Source organism: Varroa jacobsoni, unplaced genomic scaffold (assembly GCF_002532875.2).
Source record: "Varroa jacobsoni isolate VJ856 unplaced genomic scaffold, vjacob_1.0 scaffold_690, whole genome shotgun sequence".
NCBI classification, from domain to species: Eukaryota; Metazoa; Arthropoda; class Arachnida; order Mesostigmata; family Varroidae; genus Varroa; species Varroa jacobsoni.
In genome coordinates, this window is record NW_019213592.1 from 11,209 (window position 1) to 34,159 (window position 22,951).

At 41.7% G+C, this 22,951-nt stretch overlaps 1 protein-coding gene and 1 long non-coding RNA gene across 3 annotated transcripts; one reads left to right on the plus strand and one right to left on the minus strand.

Moving 5' to 3' along the window:
- The first annotated feature begins 1,076 nt into the window (after nucleotides 1-1,076).
- On the plus strand, nucleotides 1,077-20,275 carry LOC111262672 (Na(+)/citrate cotransporter). Of its 2 annotated transcripts, XM_022837089.2 has the most exons (12): nucleotides 1,078-1,178; nucleotides 6,461-6,808; nucleotides 10,842-10,988; nucleotides 12,707-12,825; nucleotides 13,371-13,592; nucleotides 13,793-13,963; nucleotides 14,043-14,162; nucleotides 14,312-14,500; nucleotides 14,778-14,958; nucleotides 15,391-15,690; nucleotides 17,784-18,052; nucleotides 18,314-20,275. In XM_022837089.2, exons 1-11 carry the CDS (start codon nucleotides 1,119-1,121, stop codon nucleotides 17,946-17,948), a joined length of 2,022 nt encoding a protein of 673 aa, XP_022692824.1. In that variant the 5' UTR covers nucleotides 1,078-1,118; the 3' UTR covers nucleotides 17,949-18,052; nucleotides 18,314-20,275. The 2 variants fall into 2 exon arrangements, with proteins under 2 accessions (XP_022692826.1, XP_022692824.1); XM_022837091.2 differs by lacking the exon at nucleotides 13,371-13,592 and having other exon boundaries at nucleotides 1,077-1,178.
- On the minus strand, nucleotides 3,525-6,239 carry LOC111262674 (uncharacterized). The gene is made up of 2 exons (XR_002681780.2): nucleotides 5,720-6,239; nucleotides 3,525-4,258 (listed from the first exon to the last, which is right to left on the minus strand). It is a non-coding gene; the product is annotated as an uncharacterized LOC111262674 (long non-coding RNA).
- Nucleotides 20,276-22,951: the final 2,676 nt, after the last annotated feature.

Sequence of the window (22,951 nt, forward strand, 5' to 3'; positions counted from 1 at the left end):
ATGTCTTCTTCGCAATCACTATCTGGTACAGTCCATATTTCCCCAAAGTCATATCGAAACAGAATACTGGCACTTTATTTTTGTCTGATATATAGAGTTCAATAAACATTTCCACTATTTAATTTATCTATTAGGACTCAAATACGTTCTCAGATGCTGTGTTATAGCTTAAATTACCATTCAGGGTCACTCAACGTCCAGGCTGACTTCCTTCTAGAGTAGCGAAAGGCTTTCAGGACAACCAGTTTGGCTTAATAGTACGCGTTTCAGCCCTTATAAATTTTGTCTCGTTGCTTTTTACGAAGTTACAGTTCGATCCAGTGTGTTTGTGTAAACGTCAGGTGAATGTGAACAGGTCCTCAGGCGGCCCAAAGGTACCTTGAGGGATCCGCTTTTTTACTAAAAATCCAATTCAATATCGGGTAACTAAACGCAGCAACTGTTTCGGTCATAACTGACAAGATAACCTGAATAAATTATATATAGGATATAGATTGATAAGAAACCATAATGGACCCAGCTGCGAAGCTGTTTTTGTGCCAAAAACTCTTGTATCAACTGCTCGTCGCCAGATACGTCTATAGAGTTGCCTTTTGAGGAATTTCTTTTTTAGGAACTTAAGGTTTTGGCAAGAAAGTGTAGAATTTGCCTGGGGCAAGGCTCTTCTCAGTGTTTGTCCACATATTCTTTGTAGCTATACGTGTGTTCACTATTCTAAAGGATTCGAACTAGTTAGGCATCCTTGCTATTTTGTAAACGCAGCTTTATTCAACGCTTGTTTGTTGGAATGGATGTTAACTTGTTTGCTTGTGTAACTTGAAAAAAGTACATCCATCATTAAATTTCGCTGTCCTCTATTAAAGGTCCCCTTTTTTTAGTAAATAATATTAGCATTTCCGTGTTGTACGTTTCTATCTCGCCACCTCCGTATTTCCCTACCTAGGCTAACCCCAAGAGACACCCAGTAAATTGGAGGGGCCTTGGCACATACTTTTTCCAGTCTCAGCTCCTCCCTCTCGCCCCGACCTGCCACATGGCCGCTGTTTACACTTGTCATACCCTGAGAACAACCTCTGTAGGGAGATTCCTGACTTCAATGGAGCCCCCGGACGACAAAAATGACCAGACTAAATCTCTGTTCCGTCAGTGGCCGTCCCCAAACGCGAGTGCGGAATGAGGTGAGACTACGGTGAAGTGCTAGAGGAACGCAGACAGTCATTACATGCAAGCACGACTTTGTATTGTCCAGAAAGAGAATCCGAACCAAGTCACGTTTGCCAGTGGCTGTTGCTAGTTACTATGCGTATGATAGTGCAGCATGAGTAATGGCTTTGTGAGATACAAAAAGGTTGATCTCAGGGTATTGTAGATCGGCGAAAAATCAACCTAACATCAGTGCATATTGTTCCCTGAGGGTCTTACCAACGAAAAAAGCGGTGGTGTGACAATGATTACTAGGACAGATGCAAGCCTACAGGTGCCAATCGTACCGACCTACTGGGTCTACTTTACTTGTTGCTGTGGGATTTCGTGTTGGATGTACACATAGCAGAACTGTCAATCGGGTGTTTGCGATATTTTTATCAGTTGATATCGTATCATTACGCAGTAGCGTTTACTCAGGGCTATACGAGCTTCAGCAAGACAATCTCGAGTACCTTTAGTGTGAGGCGCGAGGCGTTCTGAAAACCTGCTGCCATATGGTTTCTCTTAAAGTTAAAAGGCTCGCTTTAAAGAAGGAGGTCACTCAAAAGTACAAACACCTTCAAATAATATACAGTTTTATCTTCCTGTTTTTATAGGGGAATCTTTTTACCCAGTTGACAAACAATATTATTGTACAAGAAGCAATGTTGTTAGGTGTGCCGGTTAGGTGGCGTTAAGGGCACTGCTCGTAGCTATCCTTAGCGCTACATAGTATTGGAAGTTACCCTCACAGAATTTGATGATAATTTCGATGTTTAAACGGTTTACTGCGACTAGAAAAACGTACGTATTTTTGTACCAGTGGAAAGTGACCTTATAGCTACCACGGGGCTCCCAGTTTCGTCTATCGTTTACACTCCGAAATACTACATAATAATCATTTGCTTTCATCTCAAAATAAAGTGTGTCCTCTGATTTCTGTTCGTCCAATAATACTCTATAGAGCCAGCTTTGCGAATTAAAACAATCACAATGAAAGCTGTTTTAACAATCCGAGTAAAATATCAGGTAAATGGCGTTGATGAGGAACGTTGGGGTAACTGTGAATCCGGTGGGCGATAACGCAAGGCGGATTTTTGGCATAGCAGCCACGTTTTTCGTGTGTTACGTTTCAAGTGAGCAGAAGAATATCTAATACTTCTGGCGTGACGTCTACCATTAAAACCCGCCCGTTGCCAGCAGTTGAGTTACGAAGCCCTCTGTTTAAGGGGCTTCCAACCGCCAAGGTGAGCCTCTTACGGTCACCGAATTATTAGTTTATACCAGTGTATATCAAGCTACTAGGCTTGCCAGTAAAGCAACATTGTTAGACGCTTAACGAAGTCGAATTAACCTCCTATCAGCGATGGCTGAGAGAGCAGAGGACGAAGTTCGTCTTCATCAGTGTTCGTACGCGACCTAAAAGAAATACGTGTTCATTAATGAAATCGCCCAAGGCTCAGTTAAACGGTTTAAGATGTCTCTGCATTTTTATATATACTAGAGATATTTGCATTTATTAAATTTGTCTTCATATCAGGTCGCCGAATAATTCGTTTGACTGGCTTCGAGAAATGTAGTTATCCAGGTCACGATGATTCACGGCAGATTCGGAATATTGGCCCAACGAAATCACGAGTCTGAAACCCAGTTTTAGCAAAAAAGCTTTAGTAATATCTGTTTGCAAGTTGGGATATACAATACGTCAGAACTGAAAGGTACTATTTTTGCCGCGGTAAGCTACTGCGCTAACTTACGCCATTTCTCATTCATATTGCTTACCATCGTGTTATTATTTTCAGACAAAGCAAAACAACTTAACCTCGTCACTGTATACCATTTCTTTGTTATTTCATTACTTAAATAAATTATTAATCACAAAATATTCAAGATTTTATTTATATTGTTCATTTAGAATTACTATAAAACAGAGCGTGAGTTACGGCACCCGATGAATGTGGCTGCAAAAACGTTCTAAACAATGAATAGTCAATAGTACAAATCGAAATTTTACCCATGTTATTAATCGTTTTGACTACACGATTTTCGGATGGTATTGGGCGCATCCTTGAATGGACCCAGCAGAAAAATGTATATAGTCATATGGTTATTCCTCAGATTTTATTGCCTTCTTGTGCTTCCGAATAACATCAGTGTAGCTTAGTACGACTAAGAGCTATGACAAAATGTGCGTTGATAAGCCCGCGTACAAAAAGCTTTTGTACAATCCGGACAATCTTAGGATTCGTAAACGTACGAGGTGGACAGACATACATTTTGAAAACATGTGGTTCTCTCTCATATATATATACATATGTTAAATGAAGGCTACCAAACTGTCAAGAAACTTTTTTGTCTCATGCTTTATTGATCCTTAACATACCTTTCATACATCTCTTATTTCTTAAGATTATATCGCTTCTTCAATCGCTAGATTCCTTACTTGTGCTCTAGACTAGCGTCCTCTAGCGATACATCTGTTCACGCAACAATGAAGAATTAGCCCGAAACAATCAAGCTTTTAGTGCCAGCCGAACGAGCTTCGGCACCTATTCGTTAAGCCCCTATATTGTTACGGGTGGGCTGCCCTCGCCCTCTATAAGTCATTTGATGGCTTTGTCTCCTATGACACAATCAAATAAAATAAATCACTTCTTGTTGCTGGATACACAATTACTGACCGCTTCAACTATTTACCGGGACTGGAAGCTCTTGAGGCAGATGTTCTGAATGTGTCGACAAAGCCCCGCATGGCAACGATGTCAGTCAGACATGCCGGCAGAGACCGGTAAGACTAATATCTTCTTTTTTGGAGTCAGTACCGCAAGCCACTGGCCCGGTGGATGATTCCAGAAAAAGCCGAGTTTGTTCGCGGGGCAAGTACAGAGGAAAAAACAGGGGGCAACATCTGTCGATGGCTAACTTTTTCTATCGCACGGCTGCTCCACTAATCGCTCGGGCAATGCAGCGATGTTGGTATGCTGTCACGTTATGCCTCTAGGCATCTTCTAGCTGCGGTTTATCCGGATCGTCTGGCATGTTTTCCGTTGACATCACCAGTGAAATGGCCTTCCTGAGGTAGGGATAGCAGAGATGCGTCTGTTATCAGTTTGTGGTGTGGGCGAGGTCTTTTGCTTCGAAGGCAAAGAGAGGAAAAGAGAAACTGCGCTGCAATGAACATGCACACTAGACAGTACCGACTTTTCAAAGGCTAAAGACAGATCTCTTGTTCTTGGAATTGAACGGGCGGATAGAATGAGTTGAAGGATGAGAAGAGGGTAACAGCCATTATTCGTTATAATTGGGTATTAGAAAAATAGGTGGTGTTTTACTTGCTGAGACAAATTCACAGATTAAGTAAGACTTATTTAGCTTGTTTTTACTGAAATTACCGGGCAGGAGAACGAGATAATCCTAGGTTGCTCAGACATTTTACAGTAGCACGACCCATGTCAGTCAAGGAAATTGCCTTGGCATAAACTAGGTAACTCGCCTAGAAACCGACCCGAGTTTTCGATCAGGAACTTCAGCAAATTTAGACACTAATAGACGACAATGATCTTGTCTGAAGGGGATTTTTCGTTTACCCGATCCTTCATTATGCGTAAATATGAGAAATAAAAGCGGATCCCATGACCCCAGGAAATCCCCATTCTCTCAAAAAAACACTTACAATGAAGTATCAATTGTTCATCGGTCAATAGGGTTATTGAGAACAAAAATGGACAGCCTCCACCTTTAAAAGCTTCTAGATCAGACTAACGGGAGTTATATGGTCATTGAAAATTGCGGATGCTATCTACAATATTTTGAAAAAGCGGCTGACAACTGATATTCTTATGTATCCTAGATTCTGTTATAAAGGAACTTCTAATATAATTTGATTAAGTTAGGTAAAGTTTAATGTATAGGAAGCGCAGCGATGAGATTTCCAATTTACGCAGAGCAGCTTGTTTGACTTGGGCTCGATTCGAGCTAGAAATCTAGTATGCTTTCAATAACCGATTTGTTCAAAAAGTTTTAATGTTCTATTTTTTTTTTTCATAGCACATTATCGGATAGGCTATTGAAAATAAATTTATGAATCAGATTATTATTGTGCGCCAAATATTTGGATAAGCTGAAATTGGGCTCTTATTTTCCATGTGACCCGTTGTCTCGCAAACAATTTAGCTTCAGCGAAAAACATGCACAAGGCTCTCGTAGATAAAGAAGCAAGGATTTGTCTCCAACAGTCGATAGCCATACTGCGCTGATATGATAGAAACCTGTTCCAGTTCGTGATACTAACAATAATAACTATTGAGAAGAAACGCGCGAACAGAGTCTAATTGACATGCGATAACGTGTACAGATAGCGACCCAAATTGCAACAAACATCTCTGTTATCAGCTGCCAATCGTGCTGTAATATTTTGCCTATAGAATCGACTAGTTGGAGCCGGGTAGCTAGCCAGACAAAATGATAGACAGGCGGTGCTATCAGCTCGAAGCAGTGTCCTGTAGATATACGATATGAGAGCTATGAACATTACCAGTAAACGCGCAAGGCGTACCGTGAACTCCTGCATTTGAAAGGTTAGGCCAAGATGGAGCAGGCGTCTGTAGCTTTAGTTAGGCCGTGTACTATCCTGGGTAGGTTTCTGCCGCATGTGTTTTTATCAGCCAAGCCGACCTATCCCACAACCTACGAAGAAACCTTTCACTCGTACCAGTAGATGGCGCCATCGCATTGACACTACGCAAAAGTCGCAGCACGTTCGCATCCAAGAGGCGCCCTCTATCGATGCGCGTTTCACTCACGGTGTGGATTTATCGTATTGGTATTGCGGTATCTACCTGCTACTGTGCTCATGAGACTGATGATACCGATTGAGTCGTTCGTCGGCCGCTGCTAATACCCTTTGAGTTCTTTTCCCTTGCGCTTCTTCGTTTCCTTGGCGACGGTGATGGCCAAGGAAGACGCGTGACCAAGATTCACAAGATATCGTAAAGCAACTACTACCCGCTTGCCAACGACAACGATGGCTCTCACCATTATGGTCGATGTCACTCGCATAGGTAGTGCACTGGTTATTGTAGTTGATGATGGTTATGATGATTATGTTCTCGCTGTTGACGCGGTGGTCCGCGCTACGTCATCCATCCGCACTGCAGTCAGCACGCAGGAGTGTATTTCTAGTTTACTGACCGTGATTGACAAACTACATAAATTTACCGAATTGTCTTTCTTTGTTTTCCCTCTCTCATTTGTATCTGTGGTCGGGTCATTGTAGCGGAGCACTTCTAGGCCGGGACTCGGAGTGTCCCGACAGAGGCGTACCATCTGGTCGGAGACTGAGGAGCTCGAGGAAGCTTTTGACGTTCATTGGTGCACCTCGGAGGTTACCTGTGCGCCCCTGCTAACATCGATACCTGCTGCGGAATCGACAGCCGTCGGTCGTGCGCTTAGCGACGGCGAAACGGAAGTCTCATCCGACGGAGTGCAACGAATTCTGTTCAGGATGGAAGGACCTGACAAGGTCATAGCTAAGCCGTCGCTATGGGCACGACTGTGGAAGACTGGTGTGATCATCTTTGCCCCACTGGCGCTTTCACCTTTACTGACGACTGTCAATACAACGGTCTGTTCGTTACATACGTATGATGAGATACAACTAATTGTAGTGGACCAGTCCCTTTCTTTACTGATTCCCTCTGATTGAGTAGCGTTTGAGAGGTCTTAAAGTGCGGAGTGCTACTTTGTTGCTTAGCTGTTGTATAGCCCTTCAGCGCTTTAATACAAAAGATTGATGGCTTGTATAACAAATATTTATAACGAAAGATTAGGCTAGGACTGAAGTATGAGACAACATGTAATGACAATACACGTAGAACTCGATGCAAACATATAGCCAAGAACTCAATGCAAGAAAGAGAGCTTTCGCTTGATAAACTGAAACATCGTTCAATCACTCTGTAGGCTTAACTACTAGGGGCTTTGATAACTTTAGCTGTAGTACGCGAAGTTCACGCTACCTGTGAGAAGTGGCTGCCCGAAATCCAGTTTTATCTAGAATAATTACCCAGTTATGAGCAATTCGTTTTGCAAAAGTTTTCTGCTTTTCGGGGCCATCGACCTAGAATTTGGTTGGGCTAAAGAAAGTTTGACATAATGTGGCCAAAACCATTTCTAGGACCAATAAACATTACAGCCAAGTCAGTTCAAGATTTCCAAGCAAAAAAAAAAATAGGGCAAAACAAGATGTTACATTGCTCATTTGAAAAATGTCAGCTACAGCCTCCGCTTAAAATTGCAAGCTGCAATATGGGTTAAATTTGACGTATTCGTAGGACGCTGGCGTTCTACACAACGGGTTTGGGGTTCCACCCTGAATGCGTGGCCATTCACAGTCATCTTGCAATTTGTTCGTTCGTATAGTATAAACATTTTGTAGAATATCCAAAAAGAAAACGTTCATTACTTTTCTATAGAAACAGGCGTCAACATAACACAAATGGGCTCATTTGAAATACTTTTGACCCATTTAGGAAGTCAGTTTGTGCACAGTTTCTGCAGACTTCTAAAGGTAATGACGAAATTTAGCCATGTTTCGTGCACCAACTAAACCAATTGTATTAGTTGCTAATGAATGAATGAAACCCTCGTTCACTACCATTTGAAACTCGTCAGTGTTCGTGTGTGTGAATAAGTTTTTGGTCTATTTTTCAAAATATAGTTCATTTTCATTCGTATTAGCCGAGCCGCTCCACAGATCTAAACCACTCGCTAGCGGACTATCTATCTAGCATTGCAGCTTTTCGACGGTGATCTTTTTAATGCGCCCTGTTTAGGCTCAGCATTGCAGGGCCTTGCAGGGATGTCAGTGTGTGGGCAGGCAATAAAATTAGCGATCCTATACGAAAAGCGTATAGTAGATTAATTAGCGGTGTTTATCTGCTCTACTAGATGACATGGCAGAACGATAATGTGTTCTACAAAAGAGACTTGACCTACTTTTTGACAAACATAAAAACGTACATAAATCGATTCGAGCAGGTGAGTTGTTTGTAATGTGAGATTGAAGGCTAGCCCTGGGCCAACGAAAAGAAACGCAAGTAACTTGTGGGGGAGCTGTAACCCCAAGCTTGTTTGGGCACAAAACAGAATTAATATTAGATGAGCTTCAGCATCCATCCACATGACGCTCAGCTTTAGGTAGAAAATCGATTTGTTGCATTAATTATATAGGCTTATTAAGTCTTTTTTGGCCTAATGAGGGGTCCTGCGGCGAATTTATAACGAACTTTGGCCCTTTTAGTCAGACACTCGGTTATGTTAATAGAAATGTATATTATACCGATTTCCGTAGAAGTGCCCGAAAAGTTCTGATCCGAAAAGACTGCAAAGGCAAAACTTTTGGGAATTCCAGATCCAAGGTCGTTCGAGAACTAAACAAATTCGCCTGCCACTGAAAAATATACCTTTCTAAACAATTAGATGATATAAAGAGCTTGCTGCCAGTACACTGAGATTTCCATGCGTATGTTAGAGCTAATGCCAAAAACATGCTAAAAATATATCGAGGCTGGGGCATAATCCTGGGGCGTCGTGATCCGCCTGCCTCCTGAACGACAAACTAGAATAAGAAGGAGTAAGCTCGAGAAATCCTCGAAAAATGAACGAACTCGCTTTAGCTTGCAGGTCCTTCTATGAAATGAGTGAGATTTGCTGCTGTTGTCACTTATCCTAGTTTCGTATAGGACAACTAGTTCTCCATGTCTAGAGTCCATTTCCTAACAATTGTATGAACAGTCATTAGCTTATGCTCGTGCTAGATAACTGTTAGCCCCCTAAAAACGCTTTTTGCTTCCATATAAATTCAAATTTTCGTGTTGTGCTTTACTGCGTTTTCATCCATCTAAGACTAAAGATCAGTTGGCAGGAAACAGAAAAGCAGGCCAGTTCTATACCTACGCATGTTGAATCAATCCAATTATTACTTAAATAAGGATTACTTTGTTTACAACTGGCCTCTCATAGTAAGTGCTTGTAGTTTGCAAGCTTCGTGGTTCACTAGCCAGACTGGATTCCCATTGCGTGTCTTACGCATATATCATATGCGTTAGACGTCCACGTACGTCGCATCGGTAGGCCGATCCAGCTCAATGTGATTTGATTGAAATGATAACAAATCACCAATAGATTATATACAATGTCGATACGGGTTTTCCGAAGTGGGACGGTGTGTATCGTTGCCGTGGGCTTCGTTAAGCCGGTACACCGACTAAATAGACGATTACTCTTATCTAACAATTACTATACTGGCCGAAAGGCTGTCATAGCTCATTGATATACACTGATAAATCCCATTTTCATTGAGCACGTATTTAATTTGAATTGCGTTGCAGGTTGATAAAGTTGTGCAAAAAGCTATTAAAACAATACACTGTATTTTATCTTGTAATGAATGACGTCTTACGGCCGCTTGCTGCGTAATACATTGCAGCCGAAGTTTGCCCTTGGCAGCAATGGGGCCTCCCCTGTCCTGATTTAACGTAGAGGGAGGATGTTTTTTACGCACGCTTAGACGAAGGCTGGACTATTTGCAATGTGTGTTAAAGCTTTCGCCCGCCTTGTCCGACCCTTGTCTCTCTACCAGGTAGTTTAATCAACCCACGGTCGTAAGCGCCACGACGGAATTCAAAGTTCACTATCTAAACTTAGCTCAAAATCTACTTTTCGAACGTGACGTGTCAGTCTGGGCAGTGCCTGTCAGACCCGAACCCGGCCAATAACGACATCATTGTACTACATGGATTTAATCAATGCAATGTTTGCATAGTCGTTTAAACAGATGTTTCCCAAAATTCTATTGACGTGAACGAATTTCACTAATTTTAGCCTAAAATCAAGAATTATGGCAAGGGCTTTCTTTTTCGCGATATTCCTCCGGAACGAAGACATTGTTTGTTCTCCGAAGTTCTGGATAAAACGGCATTGGCCCAAAAAGCGGTACTACGATTACCCGATATCTACAAGTCCAGGCTGGCGGGTCCTGTCAGCGATGCACACTGCACATGAGGTCTCCACCATAAACCTTGTCGTACTCCGGGCATTAAACACGGGGTATACCAGGTTTCTTCACGCGTTTGAAACTTTATGCGTCGTGTCTCTGAAAACTGTCCGACGTAGCTGCTTGGAATGGAGCGTAGTAAATGGATACGCATTCTGTTAAGCACCAAACGGTTCTGCTGAGTCTCTCCGTCACCCCTGTAGACCTAATGAGAAGCGACCAGCCTAACTACTGTTAATACTACTGGACAATGCGCACATATGCTAGAGGTCCTTCGTCATACACCAAATACAAACTGACCCCACAACTTTTAGCCTTTAGGACAAAATCACCCCTGGAATAAAGCCTCAAATATGGCCTGCGGTCACAAAACTACAGCTGAGTACGCATTCTAACCCGGGTTAAGGAGCATCGAATTACAAAATAGGAATCCATTTCATCTACTCCATATTGGATGTCAGAGAATCATCGACGCATAATACACGCATCCCGAATGCTGCAACATTGGGAATATACAGTACACAGCTAGCAATGAGCAGAATTGCTCTCATACAGTGTCCATCGTGACTCACTAACTATGAGGCCTTTTCGTCTGTAATAGGAATCCCGGTGCGGTTTTGTGGTCGTCCTGATGGCCTTCTATTGGATGACTGAGGCTCTTCCGCTTGCCGTTACGGCCTTGTTACCGGTCGTTCTATTTCCGTCTCTGGGAATCATCTCGTCCGATGAAACGTGTCAACAATACCTGGTGAGCCCTACCTTCTTCGTGTAGGAAATCGGTTAGTTCACTGATTAATGTACCGTCGTAACTGTTAGCTATTGTTAGTTCTATGTGAATACGTGGAACGAGTAAAACATCACTGAGATTCAAATTATGAGGTAATATCCACCTGGTTAGTGTTTTTTGAGGCCACCCTCAAGAGAATTAAGCGTTCATTGCTGGTTCATCGATAAGTAAAATTTTATGCCGCTCATCTTTGATCTAATGCCAAGCTCTACATGATATAGTACATTGCCTGCGGCGATACATTTAACATTTAAATACTATCGTATTATATAAAATAGATAAAAAAAATATAGCAGAAGATGCAAAACTTCGTTAACGAACGTCTTTACTGTGGACCAGTTATCAACAACTGTAAGTTGAAGAGAAGCTAGATAAACATTAATAGTAATAAGCAATTCAATTGACGACTCGTTCATGTTGATCAGGGACCAAACGATTGCGTCCAGCCATTATAACAGTCTTTTGTGGAAGCAGCCAAAATATCGCTCTTTGTCCAGTATTAGACAAAGTAAACTACTTAATACTTTATCTGTAGGAGCAATTATATAAATAATAGTAAATACGTATTGATCGTACGACGAAGTGTTTGTACAATACATCAGTCAACAGGAAAGTCGCAGTGTCGTCGTTTTCTAACCGTAGCTCAGACGCAGCTCGTTCCGGGATTTCCATGAATCTCTAGGACGTAGCAACAGAATAAACGATAAGCTGTCAATTAGCATACTTACGTAAGACGAGAATTTAGCGCGGCCACGTTTCTATTTAACCAATTGAATATGCACAATAGAAACAGACCGTATGTATTGCCAGCATACGTCCAGAGGTTCAACTGGAACAGCAGCGCTACCAAGGGTAACTTTGCACGCGGCAGAGCGATATGAGTTTCAGATAATTGCGATGGTACAACGTTGTGTCCTTCCAAAAATGCTGATCAGGCAGAAGCCGATTGCCGGATATAGATTACCGCAATCATACAGAAGAAGTGTGACCGTCTATTCAGGCGATCTTCCCTTTAGCTATGATTTCTTCATAGCTTGGACAACAGCCATGCGGCGGGAAACAATGCAGTGGTAGGACGATTATTTACAAGCTTAAGCGTAACCATCATCTTATCAAATGCTTAGTCATGATCGTCAATCATCCGCGAAGCGTTAGCAATTCGTTTCGAGGAAGATTGTGGAAGACGCTTCGAGGGGCCGAAGAAAAACGGTGAATATATAGGGATTTGTTAGTGTAAGTCCTCTGAGCACCAACATCCAACTGATCTCAGTTTAGGAAAGTTAGGAAAAGCAGACGTTTGTCCCATTAGCCTTCGATTGTCATATCTCGAAGAAAAAATTAACTAACAATATGGACAGCTCGGCAAAATGACGTTAGTTATGGTTTAGACTGGAAATAAGTTTACGTGAAGATTTACCTTAATGAACCTCTGCTTTGCGAAGAACTGCTCGACTGACGTGAGCTCGAAAAGTGATTTATTTTTTTTTTTTTTGCTAAATAAGCTGTTGCTTTAAACTGCGTTCGATATCGCAGTGCTTTTACCAGCTCCACAAGTAACGCCGTCAGAGTGTGGGATGCGTTCAAGATCTCCGGGCACAATTTTCTTAGGGAAAGAGGTAACATTGCCTTAAGAAACATCTTTCTAATTTATTATTCACCGTATGTTGACTGTGCCATAGGTGGAAACAAATATGGTGTTCGTGGCAAGTTTGATAATGGCCATAGCTATCGAACACTGCAGCCTGCACCGACGAATCGCACTTCGGGTTATGCTTTGCGTAGGAACTGATCCAAAATGGTGCGTGAGAAATTTCAATAGATATCAGCAATTAACTAATAATCATTTACTTGAGTGGTCAGAGCAGTCAGAACAGATGGGCACTGTTTCAGTTGCCTTCTTTGATTTTCATATTTTTTTGTGCTTAGGGTAAGTTAATATTCAATGGTGGCAACAATTTTAAGTATGTCGAACTTTGCCATGATTCGCTCGTTCGTTCCTCTAAAGCAGGTAAGCAGAAACGCGTTTAAGATCTTAGGCTCGTGGTCAGGCAAAGGTAACGTTGTCTGTCATACCACACAGTTCGAATGGCGCGTTTTACTGATGCCAAAAGTGTGGCATGTCTCTAGTAGTACAATGGTATATCAAGCATTCTGAAAGACGCGAATCATTTACACATCGAAAAGCTCTAATGTTACCAAAGAAAGTACCGGCGTTTAGCTTAGTGCACGGCCAATGTAAACGCACCTTCTCTAAGCTAAGTTAGTAAACTTTTACCGTAAGGATTTCACGTTGTGCGTCGAAAATACAATGGCCCAATCGTCTCACCTGCGTTTGCTAAACAGGATCATGTTGGGATTTATGGTTACCACAATGTTCCTGTCGGTGTGGATCTGTAACACCTCGACGACTGCGATGATGATGCCGATTGTCGACGCCGTCTTGACCGAAATTTTCGGCACTCGAGGGCGAACCACCTCCGAGGATTTAGAACTAGCTTCGTATAGCCAGAAGGCCACTGAGACCTCCATGTTAGAGAAGCGGCAGTGCCACGGAAGCTCCGAAAAGTCAGTTCCTATACGTCGTAAATCCTGCATCGTATTCTAGTACGATCAACTAGCGTGATTTAGCTTTCTGTTCTTCGATTAAATAGCTTATAACAGATGCCATGTCTGTAGGCGGACATATTCCTACCAAATATTTATACTGTAGAGTCGTCGCCATGGCATAGACATTTCATCCTGTTCTATTCATTTACGCATTCTAGGGAAATTCTTGCAGAGCACAATATATACTCCGAGTATCGACGGCGGCACCAAAGGGAACGACATCTGGCCAAAGGCTTGTACCTCAGCGTGGCCTTTGCTGCGAATATTGGCGGAACAGCAACGTTAACTAGCGCCGGACCTAACCTCATTCTCAAATTTATCATGGACGAGTAAGTACATGTATACATATTTAGATATATGTATATAATGACACTGGATCTCATAATATGTTTTGCTTTTTGTGTCAAGGTACTACAATGGACTTCCCCCTGTCGATTACGCTTCATGGATGATATTTGCGGCACCGGGCGTAGTCTGTACCGTTCTGCTCGTCTGGGGAGTCTTTCAGCTATTGTATTTCTGGAATAGGTACGTTAACTTTCCTCAATGCATTTCTTTGTTGTGACAATATTTATATAATTACTTAGCAGTTCAGTATTATATTAAATCAACACACGGTGAATTTCAAGAGACCTAGAAGCTTCTGTTATTTTATTAAACATTGATTATAATTACAGACCATCCGGACTGAACGCACACGGCCATGCAGCTAAGAAAACAATAAATAAAAAGTATGAGGAACTGGGTTCGATAACCTTTCATGAAGGAGCGGTGCTGACATTGTTCGTCTGTATGATCCTCCTCTGGATGTTCAGAGACCCACATTTTATGCATGGATGGGCCCATGCGTTCCAGTACCAGAATCTGTTAGTACAACTACGCGTGTTAATATTAATACTTACGAATTGCAAGCTGAATGTTTGTGATCAACTTTACAAACTGTGAAACTTAACAACAACAACAACAACAACAACAGGGGAAATAAATGTGTCTCTGTTTGTGGAAAGCTCTATAAAAATTATTTACAGTCGTTTCATTGTTTTCGCAGCTCTCTGGGCTGAAACGAATGCCTGTATTAATCAAACATCAGGAATAAGTTGCTTTGTCCACTTGTATTTGCAATTTACATACGGGAAAATCCAGAAGGCCGAAGGACTCAACTTGCGCAATGTTTATTGTTCTGCTGTTATTCGTGATCCCTTCGAAACCCTCCGAGGTGGGGTCTTGTCCCCCGTTGATTACATGGCAGACGATACAGCAGCGTCTGCCCTGGGGAGTGATACTCCTCCGCGGTGGCGGTTTTGCCATGGCTGAAGCAACGAAGGTTAGACCGCCTTTGGTAATTTACATATTCATATTTAGGTTTCGGTTGTGATCAGGGCCGTTAAAGATGATGCAGTATTGAAAATGGTTAATTTAATTATGAATTACAAAAGCTATACTTTGATAAATGTCTTGCAGAGCTAACTGCTACTTATTCAAAAGCGCTATATAGATTTTTGCTAATTCTAAATCTGAAGGCGTTACTGCTGAGCGTTAGTGCCTTAGACGTATCGATCTCTATTGTGTATTTGTTACGAAACGTCAACAGCTAAACTAATGTTATCTAACAACATTGAGGAAGAAACCATGTTTGCGACTATATCCAATATTTTTTTTCTCCGTTAACTTCGCTAATTTATTTCTAATTGGTCATATTTACTAATGGTTATGCCTTCATCCTCTGTCTGATAATGCCGGATGTATGTTTCTGCAGAAATCAGGTCTTTCAGCTTGGATGGGTCATCACTTGGCAGCATTTAACCTGCTGCGGCCCTCGTGGATGGCGTTTGTAATTTCGTCCATCGTGGCAATGCTAACTGAGTTCGTGACAAACTCAGCAACAGCAACAATTTTTTTACCGATCGTTGCCTCGTTAGCGACTGATCTAAGAATCAACCCATTGTACCTCGTCATCCCGGTGACTTTCGCTTGTTCATATGCCTTCATGTTGCCTGTTGGTACGCCTGCCAACGCTATTGTTGCTACTCACGCTCATCTAAAAACGAAGGACATGGTAAGATTCTAAGGATAATTGATATTGCAAGTCAGTAACGATGCGATACGGAGTGACCAAAGAGCTACTGAGAAACACGTATCACGTAAATTTTATGGCGTCGCAAACGAGTACCGGAATATGAAGGGGACTGGACGGAATCGCTTCGTACATGTACTTCGTACATGTTTTTTTAATTACTGTATAATACTAGAACTCGTGCACTCCTTTCATTTGGATTTATTAAATTGTTTAATATGTACAAATGAAATACAAATGTATACAAATGAAATATTAACTCGTTTCAAGCTATTTTTACTAACGTAAATAGGAACTTGGAAGCAATACACTTTAGGCGGTCTGTCAGCCTGGCCACAAAAAGATATGGCCTGTGGTAGAGTTATGAGTCAACCCGATACATATAAAGTAGTAGTCAGAAAATCAAAGCCATGATACAATCTGGTCTACTTGGTGACATTGAACGTGTTTTGATTAAACGTCCTGTAAAATTGCTCCTGTGTCACCTCTGCGCAGCGGCCTTTTTCCAGTTTGAGCCTGCCGGAGACCGCTTTTAGCTCTTTCGAGCTGCTTTACTCATCAGCAGTTGCCAGCGAAGACATTCTTGATGACCAGCGACAAATAGAGACCTACATTTCATGGAGTATGGGAAAGTACACGGTGATCCACGGTGATGCGGATCTCATCAGATTTGCAATTATCCTCTTACGGCAGAACAGGGAGGCAATAGCAGCAGTAGCAATAGTATGACTAATTTGAAATGTTCAGTCTTAGGAAAGCAGGCCAAGATGTCCTAGTCGCTCCCAAATATCGCTGGCCAACTTGGGTCTTGCCATCTGCACTTCTAAGGCACATTGGGCTAGGCAGACATGGGCCGTTGAGTAAGAGCCAGACGCACTAAAAGCCACCGACTAAATCATTCGGTCAAGCACGGAGATGGAGTAAAAGGAAAAAGAGAGGTTAGAATCGCTACAACAGCTACTATTCCAAGGGCAGATAGCGCGCCTGCGTTGGATTTCCAACAGCTAAGACAAACCCTTGCACAAACAAGCAAGACTCGCAGCTGTTAGGAGCAAGCTGGACCAATCGGTGGGTGCATGCTGAAGATGGTGGTCGTTGTCTGTTCTGCGCCGTTCTTCATCCCTCTCCCAGTTGCACTTGCTTAACATTAATGTATGGATAATCCCAAGCCGTCTGGTCGTTCGGTCTTGATGCCTTGCTGTCCCGCGGGAACGCCGTCAGGAACGGGACACACATTGCAAGCAGTTGCAAGAGCAGAAAGAATCCGCCTGAGGAAGGGGGTATCCGCTGGGAAAGGGGCAATAAGATGAAAAGTTGACAAACACTCGGATCCCTGTTCCTCGTCGCTTTGGTCGTTCTCCCACATAAAGAGCATGGGCCTGATCCGGGGCAGCTTGGCCAACTGGGTTTGGCATGCACCGATAGGAATCCATTGGAATCAGGAGTCAGTTGTCGAGACTGGCTCGGTCGGGCAATATCTAAGGATCAGCTAAGGAGCTAAAGTACACATCGAGCATCGGCAAACACGGATAGTCCTATACGGCAGTTCAGGCGTACTTGAATAGACCTACAGAAGTCGTTATTTAAAGGTGTAGAGCGTACAGGCAAAAAGGTGAAATCAGAAAGGAGAATTTTAAATAGTTTGATATTAAGGTACGCACACATACCTCCCAAATGCGCTTCACCTTCATATAATAGAACTTGACTGCTAATCGACGTAATAATTGGAAGAACTTCAAAGCCCATTTTTTATGCCATATGGGACATAAGCGTTCCATTCATCATTCATCGAATACGCTTAAGTTCTAGACATAATCTTATCGGTAAAGCGTTCTATGTAAATATTTGTATCATTATGACTGAGACTAATTGTGGAAAATAAGGTAAAAATTGGTTCTCTGAATAAAGGCTGAAAGCCGAATACAGTTGCCAGAACTGAACCGTGTCGTTAAACTCCTTTAGTATATAATAGGCCTTTGAAGTATAGGAACATTGAAATAGAGGCCAAAATGTTTAATATTACGTACGTAGCAATCTATAATTCATATAACTTGGTGATGTTATTTTACTTACAGCTGTTACCAGGTCTCATCGTGAAGCTTACCGCAATCTGCACGATGTTGGTCTCTCTCAACACGTTAGGAAAACTCATCTATTCGTTAGACGCTTTCCCAGATTGGGCTGTTGAAAAATCTGTAGTCAATGGCAATGTCAATATTACAGCAGATACGGGCCACTGAACTAATCTCCGAACCCGAATCGATATTTAACTCACCGAATCACCATCCGTGTCATGACCGTTATTCTGTGTTAGCCTAGTTAATTCTCGGTAAACGTCAATCAGGTAAGAGGTTAGGTATAAATATGTCGTTTCCAGGTTACAGACGATGACAAGGGAACTTTTTTCTCGTTCTTCTTTTGTCTGACTATTATAGAAAGTTTAAGTAGCGCGAATCGTTCTCTTCAAGTTATATGCGTCGTGTACTCGTTTGCACAATGTACTAAAATGGTAACTTGCCGTTATTCAGTTACTCGTCCAACTGAGTTCGGCATGTAAATATGTTGTTTCTGCTGTCTTATATACTTCAATTGTTCTTTATTTCAGAGGAGGCTTTGGACGAGATGTTCAAATATATATACTGTAGTTGCTGTGTTATTACAAAGAAAAAATTGCGTTGTTTGTAGTCCTAATGTTCGGAAAGCCGTTAAGCTAAAAATCAAGCCAGTCTGTATTCGAGCGACCTAGGGCCAGCTTGAAAATAGATGATGTATTATATTTATTCATGTAGGAACTCCTACGATTTTTGTATCGAAGCTGTCAGTCCGTTAAAGACCGTCTCAGGGCAGTACAAAATACGTTTTCTTCCCGAACAGATGTATCAGCGGCAAAGCCAGCTAGAGCTCTCATCTTAACAACTTATTCAAATCGAGTGACGTCTGTCAAATAATGGTACATACTTGGGACCCAACCCAGAACTCTACCTTCCTATCGAAGGTAAAAAAAACAATCGTGTTATTTATACTTTTACATTGAAATTCTTCTAAAGTCGACCAACCACATATCAGCTTTTAAAGTGATTTTAATGAGAAAGGCTTTCATTGATCAATGTTAAACCTTCAGAGGCCTTCAATTGTTCTCAAGGCCCAATTTCAGCCACGTCTGGACACCAGAACAAATGAAGCTACCGGAGTCCGGGAACGAACTTTCAGTCTACATCGGATATTTATGAGGTTACAATCGCTAGCCGTTAGCAGAAATGTGTTGACAAGACCCTACTGCTGGAACTTTGCTATGATCATTATTATATTTTATTATCCATAATCTATTCATCAGGATGATCGCTACGGCCAATCAGTGGGCCGTCTAAATGATGTCGTTCTAAGAATAAGGAGTCTCCTATATTCCTTTGTACTTGAAGAAAGGCTTGTATTCAAGAGACGACTAAAAAAGCAAAGGTCATCATATTGTTCCTTTCGAATAGCCTTTTTACATTCTCTCATTATCTTGCCGACGAATGTTACTCGATGGTCCTTCTTGATAATAGCAGGCACTGGCTTTCGGTGAGCTGACAGAAGTAGAACGAATGATTGCTGGCACATTAGAAAAACAGCACTCACCTTTTAGGACACTTTTAGGACACCTTTTAGGACACACACAGAGTTGTGATCAGAGTGCGATTGCTTTTTCTATCTCGGATATGTTTTGGGTTAGCGGTACTTTGTGAAAAGTCTCCTAAAAACCAATTCAGCTTTGGTCTATCAACTAAAATTCTACGGGACACTTTCGTACATGCTGAAGAACTTCTTTAGAAAAAAAGAAGACCAATTTGATCTAATTCCCTTTTACAATGCGAATTAGTTTGGCTGTTACGGGTTACATACGTGCACCGATAATTACATGTCTCTTATATGCATGAATATACGTACGTGTAAATATAATGTTCTATTACTGCTCCTGTATTTACTTTTCGTAAATAGATATATATCTTAAAAGGACAGTATAAAAGTATGACGGTAAGGCCTTATTGCATATCAGACCCAGCCGACGTTGTTATAGGTTCTGGATTGGGCGGTAGTCAGCCTCATTTAGGTACCTCATATAGAATCAGCTACTACTAACAAAAAAAAATAGATACTTTTCAATAATTAACACTTGATTCGTTTTTCCGGCGGAACGGAGTTGTATAAAATTCTAAACATTTCCGGGAACGGCTAGCCGAAACGGTCAGTATTTATACTTTCGGGTTTGTAACCATTTGTTCGTATCTGTGCAACATAACCTATGGTTAAATGACGAGACAGCTGATATATACGTAACGTTTTTGTCCTACATTATTATTAGTAAACAACGTTATTGAAGTAGGCAAATAGGCACTATGAAGATCAAACGAAACCATTTGAGTACGTAAAATAGTATGTTATGTATATACATATAATGTGTACATAATGCAACTATTACTACAACAATTCTTATTGATTTTTCAAGCCATTACCCGGTGGCTAAAAATGTAAAAAAAAGGAATTTTCGAATAAAAATCTTATGATTTCGGTTTGTTTTCTTACGTTATGGCATAGAACTTTTTCGTGTTTTTAGGACATTGTAATGGTTTAATTGTATAGAGTAATATAAAAGTAAGACATAATCCATTGATACGGCATAATTATGCTGTGTAATAATTGCAACGATAAAAAAAACACTAGGTGATGTTGTTGTTCACTGCTAAGATCGTTGTTCTTTGACCATTACCATACTTTTTACACATGGCTATAGTTTTGAAAATACATAAAAAAAAAAAAAAATACCAGCTATAACTTTCTCAACTTCTTCCATGACGTATCACTGACGACGAGCGCCAAAAACGCAATAAATGTGTCGAAGAAAATGTGTTAACCTAAGGTCTGAGCGAAGAAGCTAAAGTTAGCAGGTTGGAAAGCAACGTATTTAACTTACGGCTATCTTTGTTTAGACACGCGTGTTTAAACGCAACGAAATAACTCTACAAAATTCTTCGTGCAGAATTTACAATATATATGTGTATATGTATCTCAAGCACAATGTTAAGGTGACACGTTCATGTTGATTCAATTCTCAATATAGGTTGTTGTCTATGGGAAGCCACCCCCCGAAGCGCCCTAGGGGTGCGCTAGTTAAGTAGAAGTCGGTATCTATTTATTGTCAACGATCTTCTATTGCATGGAGAACATAGAGCGGTATCCTATTCTAATTTTTCTACGTATTTCCCCCGGTTTGGGATGTTACTAAACTTTTAACGACTTTATCTTGCCACGTTAACGATAGCGTCACGACGACGGTAGCATTGAGACGGCAAAAATATTAATAATCTAACAAGTTATGCAAGACAGTTTTTCGTGAGATCGTTACTGAAAAATAAGGCTTGTAGTATTATAGTTAGCTTCGTTAGGTACTGGCGGATTCCGCGTAAGGTCGAGCGCATCGCATAATCCAAACGAAGCCCTACGGCGACGCATTGGTTGCATTACGTTGGCTGACGTTGACAAATACTCCTGATAGTTTGAAGTGTCATTAGAGGCGCTTTCTAGTAAACGTTGCTGCACCTCGTTATGGTCGGTAGCTAGGAGACTTTGCCAGTCCATTTTGCTTTTCCAATCGTGAAACAACGACTCGACCGAGTTTTTGTCTTTTCCGTTAGGCATACACATTGAAGGTTCGCCTGACCCTTGATAGATTTGTGAAAGACAATTGATGTTTAAATTGTTCCCATCCACACGGAGACTTTCTTCCTGACTTTGTGATTGATGTGCGTGTTGTTCTGCGTAAGCTCTGTCTGATCGCTCGGAAAGCTCGCCATCGATCATAGGCTTGTAGGCGTTCGACTGGTCACTGACAATCGACTTCTCCCGCAGCAGATCTGGATATCTGCTCGAAGTGGCTGAGTGTATATTCACGCACCGTTCATTAGTTTCGATCCGGCCGGCGTCGTTCTGTAATGCCAGTTGCCGCGCACCAGGTAGACTGTTGGAGCAGTCCCACTGCTCATTGCTCACCCAACCGTAATTAGCGTTGGAGTTCTGATACGGCAATTCGGCATATGTACGTGTTGATTTCCGCTGTTGTTTCTGACAAGCTTCGAACGAAAGCAGCCCTTGAGACGAATACGTGCAACCGGGGCCGACGGTTGCCTCCTTGGATTGTCCGACTACGTGGCCGCTATTCACGCTGTTTCGATAGGTTGGTGGAGACAACTGAGCAAAGTACTCTGATCGCCTCTGCCGAACGACACGACTCTGAATCGCACCTTTGATCGATGTAATGTTTGAAATTGGTACTGACATAAACCAATTATTTTCGTCCGATTCGCTGACTGGTAAACTGTGAAAGGTCTGATGATTATACGCAGTCGCTCGTTCAGAGCTTCGATTAGTCGGTAAGGAGCTTTCCGCGGCCAAATACTTTGAAGAGCTTTCCCGGTAGGTACTAGGCTTCGATGACGTGAGCGTTTGTTGCCGATGCCGTCTATAGTTTTCTTTCATCAACCCCACCATTTTCAGGCGAAGAGATGAGTTCCACCAACAACTAAACTGATCATAGTGTTTACGATAATCCTTCGTATTGAGAAAGGTTCCTTTGCAAATTGGACACATTTGTTCGGCATTTCCGCTAACCCTAAAACTTACAAATCCTGCCGTTAGCTAACTTACATAGGCGTTGAGCTTTATGTATTTGGCGCTCATTTAACACGAAAAGGCTGCATTATGGAAGTTTCAAATAGATTCATGAGGCACTGATTCCGGTAAAATTCCATACTGAACAGACCAACAACTTAAACTTTAAAATAAAGATCTCAATGCAACAACTTATGCAGCGTATAGTTAAAGGATTAATATCCATTTGCAAGAACGTTCACGAAGCTGTTGTCCAAACGTAACTGTCTGCAAACTTACCGAAAACCGCTCATGTAGCTCACTGATACGTTTCGTTAAAAATCACAGGAATTCCTTATATCTAACCAAGAAGTACACAGCGTCACTTGTTTCAAACCTGCGCGAACACCGATCGAGTGTTTTGACTAACTAGAGCAAATATTCCTATTGGAAACTATTCATCTTGTGCGTAATGAGGTACTCCGTCTAGGTAGACCTGAACAGGACGCTTGGGTAGACAAATGTTGCTCAACGATGTTTCGAGAGATAACACGAGAGTTAAAACGTGCAAAAGTCTCCATCAGGAAAACTTAGCTTACTTTCTGCTGTCCACAAAAAA